The sequence below is a fragment of the Hippocampus guttulatus genome, chromosome 10, assembly GCF_054856545.1.
Source record: "Hippocampus guttulatus isolate MCC_2025c chromosome 10, RoL_Hgut_1.0, whole genome shotgun sequence".
Taxonomy (NCBI): Eukaryota; Metazoa; Chordata; class Actinopteri; order Syngnathiformes; family Syngnathidae; genus Hippocampus; species Hippocampus guttulatus.
This window is the reverse complement of record NC_141270.1, coordinates 10,077,230-10,094,265: the sequence shown is the minus strand read 5'-3', so window position 1 is coordinate 10,094,265 and position 17,036 is coordinate 10,077,230. Positions and strand designations below refer to the sequence as shown.

The 17,036-nt window shown below is 41.4% G+C and overlaps 1 protein-coding gene across 1 annotated transcript; it reads right to left on the bottom strand.

The window, feature by feature from the left end:
• Positions 1-1,623: 1,623 nt before the first annotated feature.
• prim2 (DNA primase subunit 2) lies at positions 1,624-16,713 on the bottom strand. Its single transcript, XM_086122739.1, has 14 exons — positions 16,612-16,713; positions 16,058-16,207; positions 15,850-15,962; positions 15,660-15,754; positions 15,460-15,580; positions 14,170-14,265; positions 13,505-13,642; positions 9,932-9,999; positions 8,887-8,959; positions 8,624-8,809; positions 3,227-3,353; positions 2,904-2,986; positions 2,667-2,735; positions 1,624-2,202 (listed from the first exon to the last, which is right to left on the bottom strand). The coding sequence occupies exons 2-14, from the start codon at positions 16,200-16,202 to the stop codon at positions 1,957-1,959; spliced, it is 1,560 nt and encodes a 519-aa protein (XP_085978865.1). The 5' UTR covers positions 16,203-16,207; positions 16,612-16,713; the 3' UTR covers positions 1,624-1,956.
• Positions 16,714-17,036: the final 323 nt, after the last annotated feature.

The following is a 17,036-nucleotide window of genomic DNA, read 5'->3' as shown; positions in this document are numbered from 1 at the left end:
GGGGAAAAAAAAGGACATTGCTCTGACAAAAGCCTATAATGTACATTGGCCACAGAATACTGTACAAGACCTTAAAACGAATTGAGATGGCTGCCAAAGAAATGGTGCTCATCTTTTAATATGTGAGTGGCAAGCATGCAATATGGTTAAGCGTTAAGCTTTAAAATGAGACATTCAACGCAAAAAGATTCGGATCCCTAAGGTCATGTAAAAGGAGTGCAAGATAATGGAAGTAACCATCTTTTTTCTGCAAAGGGAGCAAGCCAGTTTCAGGATTCTGCACAATATATTTCGAGAGCAGTGATTCCCATCCATTGTGCTGCAGAAGGTACAATTAACCATGATTAACTGTAATCATAATTATCATTATAGCATGTTTGTTTAGTTTGCCATGAGATTTGTGAAATATGTGCCCTGGTTCAACAAAGTTTGAGGGAGAGGGCGGTAAACGGCTTCGAGTATTAGAGTACATGCAATAACATTCAGAATGTTAGCTTCTAAAAGAAGCTCAGGACAGTTGGGATGACCTTTCTTTTCCAAACCGAGAAGATGCCAATGACCAGAAAGAGTGCAAGGTCATGGCAATATTTTTACTGTTGAGGCGTTTTGTAACTTGAACAAACTAATCCATTCTGAGAAGATAAACTTCTCCATTCAAGTAGCAGATTTTTCTAGCCAGTGTCACGCGCTACCAAAACACATGCGATGTTCTCTTGCTGACATCACTGTTATCTACTTGACTAAATCCTCTAAGCCAAGCACCGTGCTTGCCTTAAACCCAACTGAAGCTACATGTGCTGCGCTGGCGTTTGTGTCCTCAACTGTGGTGGAAGCAGCAGTGAATTCTATAACAGAGGCCAGCAGCAACTCGTCGATTTAGAATTTTCACCACCACCAGGAGTTATTCAATTTCCGAACTGCTTTATCCTCACTAGGGTCACCGGGGGTGCTGGAGCCTATCCCAGCTGTCTCCGGGCAATAGGCGGGGGACACCCTGAACCGGTTGCCAGCCAATCGCAGGGCACACGGAAACAAACAACCATTCGCGCTCACACTCACACTTCGGAACAATTTGGATTTAGAGTGTTCAATCAGCCTGCCATGCATGTTTTTGGAATGTGGGAGAAAACCCACGCAGGCCCGGGGAGAACATGCAAACTCCACACAGGAAAGCCGGAGCTGGAATTGATACCTCTGCACTGTGAAGTTGACGTACTCACCAGTCGACTACCAGGCCGCCAGGAGTTATTCAATTAATTCCAAAATAAATCTTTCAACTACAGAAGGCTTCACTGAACTATTCAAGGTGCCATTCTTTGGGGTAATGTATTTCCATCCATATAATCAATGGCTAACTCTAGTCTGAGCCTTTATTGGATCTCATATTATGAAGGTTTTTTGTTTTTTTTTTTAAATGCTGACAAGAACAAAACCGAGCTTTCTGGAAAAAGTGAGATAAGGCTGCATTGCCAAATACTTAGGCAGGACAAAAGGTTGACTTTTAGATAGCCTCCATTTTTCACACCTTATTACTGTAGGAAGGGGATAAAAATTTGCAAGCAGACCACGCATGCTAGGAGTATATTTTGCACTGTGAAAGCAATATTCCCAGGGTAGACAGCATAATACAACAGGGAATTGTTTATTTCCATCCAACCAGCTGCCACCATTCCTCCACGCTCTTGCCAGCAAATACAAAGATATTACTGAGGCAGGTGGGAAATGTTCTAGTTAGTACCACCAGAACTCACGCCAAAGCACCATCAAGTCAACTTGGAGAAAGGATAATGCAGTGTCAACATATTGAAAAGATGTTGAATGAGGAAGGCAATACGACTTCAGAGTGAAAGTGAATGTCCTGTCCAAAAAAAAACCTCTCAGTCCTATGTAGAAAAACAAGACTTATTTACTACATGCGGGAAAAGCAAAAAAAAAAAAAAACTAACAAAAAAACAATCAGACTTCTTCAAAGTATGAGTCCAGATCTTCTGACAGCTCGGCTGAATCCTGCGATGCATTTGTGTTGGCTGGAGCTGCTGCCTTCTCTCGAGGTGCAGGGGAGTTTTTAAATGCAGAGTTTCCCTGTGACCTCTGCGGGGTGTCCACCATCTCGCGTTTGGCATCTTTGCCGCCCCCTAAAATCTTCTGGCTCTCCACAAAGTACTGGTTGGGGTGATTGAGGGAGAAATTCGCATCCTCAACCTGGCATTAAAAAAAGAAAACAAAAAGTATGCTTTAATTATTGTTGGCTGGAAATTAAAGTTTTAATGGGAATGTGCCATTCGCACAACAGAAGAAGGCACGCCTGTCAGTGTATCAGGATTTTGTTCAATTAAACAAGACCCATATTTCACACCTGTTAAGTCAATTTGAAAGGAAATTGTAACACTGACATCATCATTTCAGTGTTCATACTTTTTGTGACATTTTTGTTTGGCGATTGTGGTGTCGAATTGCACACCACCATACTGAGAGTCTTCTCAAATATTTTGTTCACCCCATTTACCCTAATGTGGAATAACACTCACTTTAGCATCAGCACAGAAACAACATGGGTCAATTCAGCCACACCTCTCTAAAATGTAGCTGGCAAGTTTTTCAAAAGAGGTCAAGTCTCTTCTTCCTGTATCCATGGTTACCCCCAGCTTCACAAAAAGTCCACTTACATTGTGAGTCAGCTCAAAGTACTTTTGGCAAGCCAGTTGATAGTGCATCCCTTTGACCAGGTCCAATATCTGCAGGGAAAAGTAGAAGGACAAGATTGGAATAAAGTTAACTTGAACTATTTTATTCCTGCCCAAAATGAAACGCATTAAACACTATGGGAAGGACGGAATGCCTCAGAGTGGTTACGATGGTGGCTAAAAGGGATGAGAAGGCACAATGTTGGCCTGAGGACCCACCTGACTGATCCCACTGGGGGACACCTTGTAGAACTGAAGCTTCTGCTTCAGCAGCTCCGAGTCACTGTGACGAAACGGACACCCTACAAATACAAAATAAACACCAGCCCTTAAAAAAAAAAGCCATGGAGCACAACAAAGCAAAAATTATGAATAAATCGTGCTTACAAAGCACCTGCACTAATCTGGACAAAAGTATTGGGACACCTGGCTTTGTTATCCCCTCAAGTGTAGGGTCTCTCAAATCTCAATTTTGAAAGTGTGTATGTGTGTATCTTTCTTACGTGGACTTTGCCCTTTCCATCGAATCGCTGTAAACTCACCATGATGGTCGCCTTGGCTGGGCGGGTTTGACAAAATCACTTTCATGCAGCTAAAGGGGGTGTAGTCCGTCCTCTTGCCTTCTTTGCCAAACATGTGGCGGATGCTGTAAGCGTACGCTTTATCAAACTAAGAAACAGAGGAAAGGGAGGGTAGTGTTGGACAGACTGTTGATACTTTGTTTTCCCTCAATGAAACATGGAGCTATTAGAGGGAACCTGTGGTGGAAGTAAAGTTAGTTGAATTATGGCTAACACGGCCATCTCTGCCTCTCCACGCATTTGGCTTGAGCAAGGATTTAGATGTGAACTGGCAAAGAACATGCGGAGGGGGGGGGGGGTCACTCACAGGCCGCACAATGGATCGCTTTCGAACCCAACATAGCGGCGTTCAGACATTAAGAGTGAATTAAGGTTGCCCGCTTCTAAAACTCAAACAGTAAAACACCCAGCGCACTCCTACCTTTGCACACACGATAACACATTTGTGCTGCAATAAAACCCCTGAACTTGCCAATGTAACAATCTCGCATGGCAATTTAAAACACATCAAATCTTCTCCAAGTACAATAAATCTCGTATTAATTATTGAAAGCCTCTCAGGATTCGCGGGGTAATCTCCGGCCTTGAGGCACCCCGCCTCTTTTATTGAGACGAACACTGACGCTCCGCTCCCACTTAAGTGTGTTTAATGGATATTAGGTGCAATCATGGAGACATCATAACACCCTAAAACATCGAGTTAAGCATAATGTGAAAAGTAGCCTTTTTCCAGATCTTTGAATTGTATTTTACCTTTTCCATGCTCTCCTTAAATCTTCTCCATCAAGTCATCCTTTTTTTTTTTAAGTACAGTGCACAATTCTATGCCACTTCAGAATCCACTGACCATCAACCTTTTCCATAAAATTGAATGAAAAAAAATGCATAAGAAATGATCTAAATGGTTCAACCATAAAGCTGTTATTTACTGTATAGTACGGCTGTGTCTTGAGTAACACTTAAACATATCTGGCAAGTGTGACAAATCCGTACAAACTCCAAATGGCAGAAGCGTCCTAAGATCACATGACTCTTTCAAAATATTGTACTGAATAGCCACAGTTCCCTGATGCCATCACAAAACCCCTGGCAAAAAGGAAACCAAGTGCTTAACACATTTATTGTACCACCAGGCAAGGTAAGGTTACTAACAAAAAAAGTACCGATAATTGTTTTTTGTTGTTTTGTTTTTTTTCCCAATTAATGCACCAACATGTAGAAGCTCTTGAACTGAAATGATCTTTTTAATGAGAAACCTGTAAAACTTTTTATTTGATGACATTCCCAGGCATTCTTGCAACTATAAAAAAAAAGAAAGAAAAAAAGAAATAAATCGCGCCAAAGCCTACTCTGCTCCTCATGTGAGCAACATTCTCATTTCCTGCACTGTGGGCTTAGTCCTCGCTAAGAACGACTACCATGAGTGAGTGCTTTGTACTTTTAAAGCAAACTTTAAAAATACAGTATAGGGGGAAAACAAAATCCGGGCACCTAAGACATGTTTGGGGAAATGTTAATTCAATAGCGATGAAAAATGAAGATGTTATAGACAGGTAATTTTAATGTGCCTGATTATCATGTTTTTTTTTAATGTTTAATATGATACACATGAGACATCTTACTAAAAACAATACAATATATTGCTTCATAACAAGACATTGAATTCATATTTAACACGATTGAGGTTAGCGTGTTGGTGTGGCACTCGACAATTAATTCAGGCTTTCACACAGCTGCTTTTCACTGTCCACCCTGCTCTTGACCCTCTCTAGATTTTTGCCATCTCAACAGATGCTGTTCTAACTCAAAAACATATCATTAATGAATTGAAGCCGATGTGACACAGGAGGAAAAAAAAGAGTTTCAACCCCCTTTTGCATTAAAGTTTGCCATTAAATCTCCAACTGCGATGCTGGTAATCCCGGATGTACCCTAATATAGCTGACCTCCAAACTGGCAGCATTAAGAACATCTAAGAGGCAAGGAGGAAATAAAAACGTGAGTACAAAAGCCGTATTTAAAGAGCAGAGCTGGAGCTCGTGCGCATCTTGGCTCGTGAGCTCTTGATCATCCCAGCCATGAGGACACGTTCACAAAAACCCGCGGCGCCTGAGACAGAAAAAAATAGGACACCGTCAAAGGGATTATGTGCGAGTGCGCGTGCGCGTGCATACAGTACACTTGGCGTGGCTTCTTAGGCACAGCCCATAGTCACTGATCTCCCTCGAGGTCCAATCTGTCTTGGATGTAAATTCATTAAAATACTCCCATTTATAATCTGCACCACAGGCATTTCCACACTCAGAAAGAAAGGTACGAGAGTGATATATTGCTAACAAGTTGCGGTTGTGCACTTTAAAAGTTGAATTTCCAATTACGGGTGGGGTAAGCGACTGACTCAGTCGCTGAAATTTCCGTAACATCTTGTGAAGAAATACGTAATGACAACAGCATTTTACTCCAGACCCAATATGGAAGTCCTGTTCCACAAGAGGAGGAATGCCATGCTTGATTTGTTTTGTTCAAATACCAGCAAATTATGGAGGCAGAACTGAAATAGTCATTGATAATATTGTTTAATTATCATTAACTATGTTAAATCAATGGCTACTTTTCGGCTATTACCAAGCATCTTCCTGGCATCCTATTGGCTAAGGGGGACCGCTACCGTATGTGTCTGTGTGTGTAGATAGATAAATAGATAGATATGTGTGTATGCAGCGTTGTTATCATTCACCCCTCGGGCCATGAGATAGTTTTACTTAAATGTGAATCACCCTGAAAAAGTGTTCACGAGTCGGGCAATCGTTCGCTATGCTGATGTTTGCCTCGGACATTTTCGATTGTTAAAAGCCGACAAAAGCAAATGTCCTCGGATCTGTTCTTTACGAAACGCCGGGCAAAAAACACTTCTGAGGGAGAACATGAACTACAGGGGGCAAAAAAAGTTAAATGACCATCATTTTAATTCTTTACTCTTTGTTTTTTTATATCGTGCAAAACTCTCATTTATTTTGCAATAATCTAATTGTAACACATTTGCATGCATTTTTATGCTTCAGAAAACATTTATGTCTGAATTTTTGGGGGCGGGGGGACGGATTCAGGCATTTACATGGAAAATGCGTCTCTACTACAAAATTTTCTAGTTACGAAATTTCTTCCAGAACCAATTAATTTTGTAAGTAGCTGTACCACTGTATTCATTTTTGCTTTTAACTCTCTACTATTACTGGAGTGTTTTTTTTTTTAAATCAGTGATACTGTCAAGAATTTTTTTAAATGGATCTCTTCAAACACATATTTCTTTTTAAAGATGAAAGGACCTGGCATAATAAGATTATTGTGGTCCTATAAATGAAAGAAAATCAATTTTAAAGGCTGCTTGTGTGCTAAACAAGCTGGTTATTAAAAAAAAAGCCCTCACAGGTCATAAAGTATAAGGGAGCAGTTATGGGAGAGTGTGATGCATATTTTACAAGTGCTGCTGGAAAGAGACCTTGGAGGAAACGCTGCCTTTAAAATGAATGTTGCTGTCGAGTTGTGTAAATCAATTAGGTCAATTATAGTAGCAGATGTAGCAGCTTTACCCGACGTCTATAGTTCGCACAGCTCAAGGTTCCAGATGTGGTGCGCCACACGCGGCACACTGACACCCCGCCATCAAATTGTGATCCAAGACAAAGCACAGCGGGTACGGATTTCTGATATCCCGTCGCCTCTGCCTCAGGTCCCCCCCTTTCGGCATCGTTGGCTCCCATTGCTTGCCATGTGCCTTTCGCATACTAATGTGGCGGCTTTGAAGCAGCCCTCCAACGAAGACCAACCTCTGACACAATGCATACAACGTGGGCCAGTGCTGTCCTGTAGGTGTGGAAAAACAGCCTTGGGAATTCACCGTTGAGCTAAGACGGCTATAAATATAATGCACTCATGTAGTCACACGACCAGATGGCGGAAGACACGAGGGACGGCAGAAGAAAGCTGATGAGCAAGTTGTGAATTATTCTGCTGGCGTGCTTTTGGAACGAGAAACAGTCGGGCACAGCGGCATGAATCCAACAATAATTAGCGTTGTTTAGTTAGTGCAAAAAAAAATAAAATAAAAAACGAATACAAAGAACAACTACGATTGACAATCCTTGACGTGAATTCAGAGATGAGCTATGGACCCACAAGGGGATTGGTTTTCCCAAAGGCATTACATTAGAGTGCAATACAGGTGCAGGCTGCAAATAACATTAGAGGAGCAGACCCCATTTTTTACAAAATGAATGAAGAATGAGGTATATTTTTATGCATCGCAGGCTAAACCGAAAACACTGCATCTTGTTTAAAGGCAAAGATTTTTTTTTTCTTTTGTATTTAGCTCACGGCTCTCTCCTGCAGTTGTGAAGTGTAATTTACTTTTAAGCCATCGAGGTAAATAGAAACAATAGCAGTAAAAGAGCAGTGGGTAACCAACAAAGACATTGCCAGAAGTTAAAGCAAAGTCAATGAAGGTTGATGTAAAACACGAACAAACTGCAAACATCAACAAAATGTCTTAACACTGAGATGATGGACAACACACAGAGAACATAATTTGAACATAAAATATGATCTAAAAACGCTGTAGATGGAAAGAACCCCACATTTTAAAAAATTAATTATATTTTTAAACAAAATACTGAAATGCAAAAAATGCTTCACCAAAGCCTTCTTTGTGGGCTATTTTCAGCTGATATGCTGCCTTTCACATTGCTGCAGTTACATCTTGAGATCTTTGGTTTTCTCAACAACAATCACTAGTCTGGAGTTCCTTCATTTTGTGACATTTGGCTTTTGCATTTGACTGAAAAAGCTGAGAGGCTCGACTTTCCCTGCCTTTACGTGAGTATTTCTCTCAACTAATTTCTCCAAGGAATCATGATTTAATCTTTGGAAGACCACACTCTCTTGCGTGATATTGACCACTTACCTTGGGACTGTGCGAGAGAGTCTAAAACTATTAAAAGATAACGCATCAGTAACTCTTTGGAATAGGAAGGACATTTATGCAAACGCCCTTTGTGCAGGGCCCTTTTCAGATGTTGAAACTTTAAGTGCAACAATGTGAGCATATTTTTCTGTGGCTATCCTGTGATATTGTGCAATCAAAAATAAAGCGTGGCTATGTAGACAAACATAAAGCTTGGCAACCTGAGTACCTAATGACCAAAGATGACCTCAGCAAAACGTTCAAATGAAGCAACACTGTGTGCCGGTGCAGTTGAAACCGGTCAGAGCGGCCATTATCATAGTGCCTCATCCATTACTGATACCGACTTTGAATGGGGAGAATAAACAACTCCCAAAAAAACGTAACAAAGCCTTCACCTTGTCTGCGTCCACTTTGCCTCTGGTAAATTCCGACCTCCAGAACTGCAGCGCCTGTTCCAGGGAGAGGCCGATGCCCTTGAGGAAGAGACCGTACTGCATGCGGCCGCCGTGGCGGAGGTGATGGTTCTCTCTTAAGGACTGATGGAGCTGCCTCATGCACAGAGGGAAGGATTTGCCTGACAACTGGAGATGGACAAGAAGAACTTGTTGCCAGCATCATTTTGACAACACGAAGCAAACCGAGATTCCAAGGAACTTACTGAATCGATTTGTTCCAAGGAGATTTTACCAACATTCTTCTGGATGCTGTAGTCCTGTCCCAAATAGCAGTGGCTAATAAAGGAAACACAATGTTTATATATGTGTAGCGTCTTCATCCTGTAACATTTAAGCCTTTCAGAAAAATCATGATGTCTGTTACTTTTTTTTTTTTTTGCATGTTATGTTTTGTTTTTCGGTATGAAATCTAAACGTGTGTGGCCACTGTTAATGTAGACCCCTGTTTCAAGAACAATTTGAATTGCTTGATTTAGCACAGAGACTGATAGAAAGGATATCCTTTATGAAGTGGTCTGGAGATATACTAAGCTCAACATGCTGTCAACTGCCTGAGTGGCCACACTGACCTCACTGGAAACGTCAAAAAGGACTGCAATTGTAAAAGGCAGTGAATGTTATCGGTAGATTTTGGCTCTCTCAAGTGGCAGCGCTTTTCATTATATTGTGCACCGCCACCACGGATTTGGGGACCGCCCACTAATCGCGCTGCCCACTAATTCTCATCACTATGAGCCAACGTGGCTAATGTGCTTCCCCTTTCTCCCAAAAATGACACCCTCGCTATTCTCTGAGCTGCCTACTTTGGAATTAATTTTCCAATGGTGTTCACCTTTCCAGTGGGTGATTTTTTTATTTTAATCAGTATGTTCGACTGATAAATCTAACCAATTATCAAATGAACAATTGGACTGCTTGTTAATGAATTTAATCAACTGCAAGGGAGGACTTAATAAAGATTACACAATTGCTTTGAGAAAAATGAAGGGACACAGTCATACTTTGTTTGTTTATACTGTGTGATTTATGGAACTTTTGTTGTGTTTATCACGCACATAGTGAACTGGGCTCTCTGTTTGCGTGTGTGTGTGTGTGTGTGTGTGTGTGTTTGCGTGTGTGTGTGCGTGTGTGTGTGTGTCTGTAAAACATTTACGACCACAAATGCCAATTGGTGCCAAAAGTCTATTCCGTAAGCAGGTCTTCCAGAGAGAAACAAAGCAGCTAAAAGTTATGATTCCCGTCGCTTACCTGAGGTGGGTAAGGAGCGGCTGGAGCCGTTCATCAGAATGCACCGCCGGTAGCGAACGCGCCGTCAACTGCGGGAGGGATTGGCATTGTTTGAGTAATGGTAAACAGGGTGGGTCGAAGGATGAGAAGAGCCGAACATGGCAGGTTGAGAGTAAAAATTAAGTACCGTGGAGAGAATTAATCAGAACACAACAGAATGGATTTGTCGTATGGCTGATTTTTTTTTTCCCCAGTTGAACAAAATGTCCAAAACAATCTCGATTTTGCTGTGCTCGGCTTTTAATTAATTGGCATCCTCACCCCCTAAATATACTTAGAAACACCTTTCGATTTATGGATTGTTTTCCTTGTAAACAGTTACAATTTAATGAATGTGTCTTCTCATCAACTGCAGTGTAGCTTTGCACAGTCAGTCTTACACAACTACGTAATGCTTCTTATACCACAAAATCCACATCATTTTGTTGCTGTAAATTGGGGATTTCTCCATTGAAAATAAATAAATAAAGGTTTTCTTATCTTATCTTAAAAAACAAGATGTAACCAACAGCAGGCATTACATGGGACAATCATCCTTTTACGCGAGGTACGTTAAAACAGCCACCTTGTGTCCCAAGTGGACGACATGAGCCGTTTACACTTAATAGTGCACTTACATTGGTTTCTCATTTGCTTTCCAATTTGAAAAAGACGGCGGCCAGTCCCTTGACAGACATGCGCGGCCCAGTTTAACAAACAACAGTGACTGGATGTGCCCTGTAATGTTTAGTCTTCACTGGGGACAAACCAGGGTTGATTCGCCATTCAACACTTTGTTATGGTCCTGAATTGTGAAAGTACGGTGTTAAACTGTTTTTTGCCCCCCCCCCCCCCCCCACTCCTCCATTATATGAGAACTTTTTACTATTAGAAAAAATTACCATTCTGCTGCAGACTGAGGGGAACATCGAGGTCTATTCTCAGGGATTGTTAGACAAAGTGGCATCTCTTTTTCAGGTCGTAGTCACGCAATTTGATCGACAGTTGACGATTGAGCTGGCCGGGCATGATTCAGCGTATTGAGCGGATATACCATTTGAGAGCCGAGGCAAGTTGAGCTTGATTTTTCACTATTTACACAATCTAATGTCATATATGAAGGGAAAGTATTCATTCTATAAACCAACACAGAGGCTTAAAAGTTGAAAACACATCCTTTCTGCTCATAAAGTTTTCCAGCAAGCTACCTATATATATATATTCAGAACAATGAAGCAGTGTTGCTTTTGTTTGCCCCCTTGTTGCAAACTCGCCTCACTACACACCTGGACCTGAGTTGTCCCGTCACATACAGCATTTTGAAGTAAATGCCTGCGCTCTCCACAAATATGGTATTGCACTATGTTGCATGAGCCTGAGGGCGTTCAATGCAGTGCATATCAACATTGGACTTTTGCGTGCTGGGGGGAGTATGCACCATCTACCCTGCAGACATCTTGTGTCATATGTGCACACGTCCTTCCCTCACTTGAACCCTGTGTTTCTTCACCAGCACTCATGGCACTGAGGCAAACAAGCAGAGATGCAGAACAACCCATACAAGCACAGCAATTGTAAACACAAAACAGTCAGTGGGAATAGGGCCAGAATACAGGTGGACAATAAGAGACAATAACGCAAGGGTACACTGCGATGCCCTGCAAACTGTTGATAATCTGTGTCAGGCTTGTTAACATTGTCAATGATGTCTGTTAATATCAGCCTATATACAGTGTGGAAGCAACTGCCGCTTGTTAATAAATGTTGTCGCCTGTTCTGTCTCCACTTCATAAAAACCGACATGGCCCCTGATATATATTAAAAACATATATATATATATATATATATATATATGTCTAAAAATGTGTGTGTGTGGGGGGGGCAGCCCGGTGTTGCAGTGGTTAGCGCGTCGACCTCACATTGCAGAGGTCTTGGGTTTGGTCCCCTGTGTGGAGTTTGCATGTTCTCCCCGGGCCTGCGTGGGTTTTCTCCGGGTACTTCGGTTTCCTCCCACATTCCAAAAATATGCATGGCAGGCTGATTGAACCCTCTAAATTGTCCTTAGGTGTGAGTGTGAGCGTGGATGGTTGTTCATCTCTGTGTTCCCTGCGATTGGCTGGCAACCGGTTCAGGGTGTCACCCGCCTACTGCCTGAAGACGGCTGGGATTGGCTCCAGCACCCCCCGCGACCCTTGTCAAGATTAAGCGGATCAGAAAATGAATGGAGATATTATATATATATATATATATATATATATATATATATATATACACACACACACACAAACACACTGCCATGTACCAGGAACACTATTTTTGCCAACCAACAATGCCAAAATATTTCATTCGTTGAATGATTACACAATTGTGACTGGACAGCTTTCGAGTCTGGCAACCCTCATCAGGGCGGCCGCTTTGGAATGTGCATCTCCACGTTGTGTCGTCCCTAGGGAAATAGCGGCAAGCCGAAAACTGTCACCTGAGTTGAATGGTGTTTTGCGAGATGTGTTGAAAGTTATGAACCACACCAAAGCACTGTGCTTAAATCACAACTGTTTGAGGAGATCTGTGAAGCGATGGATGCTGAACATAAGACACCTTTGCTTGTACACAGAGTGAGACAGCTTTCACGAGACGCACTACTGGCTACGTTTAACGTTTACGAGATTCCCTGCAGGGATTTCTTCAAGAAAAACAGTTGCTACAGGCAGAGATTTTGAGCAACACTAATTGGTTCTTGAAACTTGCTCAATTTCTCACTTCAGAGGAAAATGACAACAGTTTGCAAGTTGAGAGACAAGATTGCCACTTTCAAAGCCAAACTGGAATTATGGAGATGGAGGGTGAACACATGGATGTTTTACAGGGATTATGAAAGAGATTAAAGTTGCATGTTCATTCTCCCAGCACGCATAATCAACGATCACAGCTTTCAGAAGATTTTGAGTATTACTTCTCAATCACAAAAGAAATGGATCTGGAACCCATGCGTGAACAAGACAGGGGAATCAACCCTATCACTGCTTGAAGTGCAACAATTGCTTAAAGGGAGAGTTTATAGTTGTCAATTATTTGTGTTTATATTTGTTAAAACTGCCAGTATGACCTGAGAGTAGTACAACAGCAAATGAGTAAATTGGTCCTCTGTCGTCTCATCTTGTGCCTCTGATTTGATTGATGAAACCACAGCGGGCAAAGGAAAATAACCAATTGGAGACAGAATACGTGACTGGTGTGGTGTCAATCAGTTCCCATGCACTCGCAGGCACACTCATCAGCGGCCGTGAGCAAGCAGACCAGTGCGGCGTCGCGTTGTCCTGCTAATTTGGGTTTCAACAAGAGCTAAAAAGTAGGAAGTGGACAGATTCAGAGACAAAACAAGAGTGAACCGGGGAGTTGTTGAACACCCCTGCACTTCTATCTCTTGTTTGTGGAAAATGTTTCTACATGAAACTGGTCTCTTGCAGAGAAAAGGTTTGGGACCGCTGATCTACAGCGTAGGAGAACATCAAAGCTGATGCCTTTCCCCAACACCGGGGAGCTTAAGACACTTACCGCGAGAGCTTTAGACAACCTTGTGCGAAAATCGTTGAGCACAATGGTGACGACGTCCTGGTGAGGGATGTACACGTAGCCCGCTTTGAGGTAGACTTTCCTTGTTCGTACTAGATCCAAAGCATCTTGGAAAGGAACCTTGACAACAAAAAATAGAGCAACTGTGTTTTAAAACATTCATCTTATTTTAAAGACTCAATTCATCTCAACATGTGAACATAGGTGTCAAAGCAATAATCCCTTTGTAGCATTCACATCTTAAAATTGTGTTTGTACCCAAGGATTTACTCAGAGTCAGGAAACATTTCATACTCAAATAAACACTAAATAAAAAATAGATATACAGGCAAGACTTAATTATTATAAATACAAACAAACATACTTATTCTTTCTTTTTTTAAATGAATGAATGAATAAATAAAAACAAACATATTTATTATTTTTTATTTCTAGAAATGTCTTCCTATTCATTTCACTATCATGCCTCTGACTAAAGTTAAGGAACTGAACAAAATGAAGAGCTAAGTCTAATTTACTGCCCTGAAGTAACATCAAAAAAGGTTTGACAAGTTGTAAAGAACTCCGAAAAAAAAAAAACAACGACTAGGATCTCTTGAGGTCAGGAGTGCTACAACACTCAAGAGTGAGTGAGTTGAGGAACTCACTTTGTAGAAATCTTGATCCTCCACAGTGCTTCCACTAACGCCGTAGCTGGAATCGATGAGTTTATCTTGCAGCACTCGCTTCTCTTCAATAGAAATCTGAAATAAATGTAGTCGGTGATGACCACTTTAAAGTACAGTATATTAGATGTCCCGTGTCATTTGCATGTTGTTTCCGTGCAGTTTTCTGCAGGTTCTCGGGCATTGGTTTCAGACTAAATTGCCCAAAGGAGTGGATGTGAGTGCTAATGGTTGTTTGCCTCAATGTGGCCTGCGATTGGCTGATGACCAAACCAGGTTGTAGTGAGCTGCATTAGCCTCCAGTTGACCCGAGATCTTGAATAACATAAGCGGTACAAAATTGGATGAAGTTCAAATAGACAAGTTGTGAGGCCAAAAAAGATGAATTCAAAAGCATAAATATGACTTACACCAGTAAGCATGCTTGGAATTGTTAAATAATGTTTAATTCATTGGATTTCCAGTCTTCAGCTCCATGTTACTGAAAACTTGACACATATTGCTCTTATCATAATAAGAGCAATATTGTGCGAATAGTTCATCATAGCTAATTATGTATAACGAGAAATGCAACAAACTCCTTGGAAATCAGTTGTGTCGTATGGTAGTCTAACAGCGCCCTCTAGTGAAAACGGGTAGAAGCGCAGTTTTGCTGCTGCTTTTATTTTTCCTATTTTAAACATTATTAACCCTAAAGGGAAATACAATTTTCACTGCATATTTAAAGGGTAAGTCCATCCATCCATGTTCTAATCCGTTTATCCTCACAAGTGTTGCGGGTGTGCTGGAGCCTACCCCAGCTGTCTTCGGGCAGTTGGCAGGGGACACCCTGACCTGTTTGCCAGCCAGTCGCAGGGCACACTGACACGAACAACCATTTACGCTCACAATCACATCTAGGGACAATCTGGAGTGTTCCATTCACCTGCCGTGCATTTTTTTGCAATGTGGGAGGAAACCGGAGTACCCAGACAAAACCTACTTAGGCACGGGGAGCACATGCAAACTCCATACATGAAGGCCGAAGCCGGAATCGAACCCCGTACCTCTGCACTGTGAGGCGGATGTGCTAACTAGTCGACCTAAATATGTTCAATGGATGTAGATTAGTCTAAACACGGCATTTTGATTAAGATTTGGTTTGTGGAATAAATTCAGCAGCAAAATCCACCCAAACTGTATTTATGAATGACAATAAGCAACATTATGTGTAGTACAAACTACAATTACAATATTATAAATGGTTAGCGAAAACAAATGAATAAATCATACCGCATCATATTCCAGATTATTTTTGTGAAGAAACTCCAGTTTCAGTTTGGGATGTAGGTCATTAAAGCGGTAGCGCAATAGATCCACTTCCTGCTGTATGAACCACCTTCGGAGATCCTCCCTGCAAAACATCCCATGTGAATACGAACTTTGATTGCCGTTTAATTGAGGGACATCGTGCACTTGGAAACATCAATTACGTCTGACAATAGGCGAGTCTCAAAATGAAGTGGGAGATATGGTCCTTTCTTCGTTTCTCATATTCACTTGGCCCACACTGAGGTTTTCTGTCATCCTGTTGTAAAAACAGAGCAATCATATTGGCTCATAACCATTTTATGATTTGGGTTATTGATGTTGATTAACACAACTATCAAAAGTCCTACTCACAGCGTCTACTCTGTAAGGAAAATTCAAGTTTTTAAACTCAAAATCCAACTTCTTGATGTACGGCTCAGACAATTTCACATAGCTCACGCCCAAATTCTCAACGGTCTTCAACACTACAGGGACATCAAAAGATGAGAGACACACAACATCATTAGATGGCAGATGAGAAGTAAAATGCAAATTTCAATATCTTTTGACGTGTGTTTACATTTCAATCTCTCCACCGCGAATGTTTCAAATTCTGTGAGAGAGATGTTCTCGAGTGGTGGTTGTCCATAGAACTGCAGAGGAAGTCCATAGAGCTCCATCTGAGGAGTCGTGGCAAACTTCCTCCTTCTGCTGGGAAACTCCATAATGTCTACAAGCAAGTGAGGGAGGGTGCATGTTGAGATGTACCACAGGAGAACAGGCAAATATAACTTGATCCCCAAAGTAGTATCGTTAATATTTATTGCAAATACACACTGGTCTTACTTTAGGAACATAACCAACCATTAAGGGGATGTCAGGCACTATTGGTAAAAGCAGCTATCAACGAGTCTATCGTTTAGTGTTCATTTCATATACCGGGTTTATCTTAACGTGGTATAAGGCAATATTCATTTGACCCCTTAACACATACTGTTGGTTATGTTACAAACGCAACATAAGCGTGAATACCGTTGGAATAGCATGCGCCCAACAACAGCTCGACTTATGGCGTTGTGCCATATACCAGTGAACTAGTTAACAAAATGATACTATTTAAATGTAGTTATTTACCGAGCAAGTAATGGAAGGGCTTGTGTCTGGACAAAGGCTTCTTCCTGTTTCAATCCCGCCAAATAGGACTGAGTGTTTCAGTAACGCGGGGAACTGGTGACGAAATGCCCAAACCAGGAAGTGTGGCAGTCTACACCCCGCCCCGTCTTAATTTATGAGGGCTCGTTTTGTTGTTCTTCTTGTCCCGTTTCACATCGCTTCAGATGAAATACAAAACGTTTTTGTATCGCTTACTTATTTCGTGACTGGTTTATCCGCCACAAATATTAAGTCTTAACACATTGAAAACAAAAAGAATAAAATGATGCTCGTGGCAAGTTACTTTTTTCGGAAATATGAACACGTCTCATACAATCGAAAATCCGTATATTGTTCCAACAATTGCGAAATATTGTTTTTAATAATAATTATGATGATGACGACGA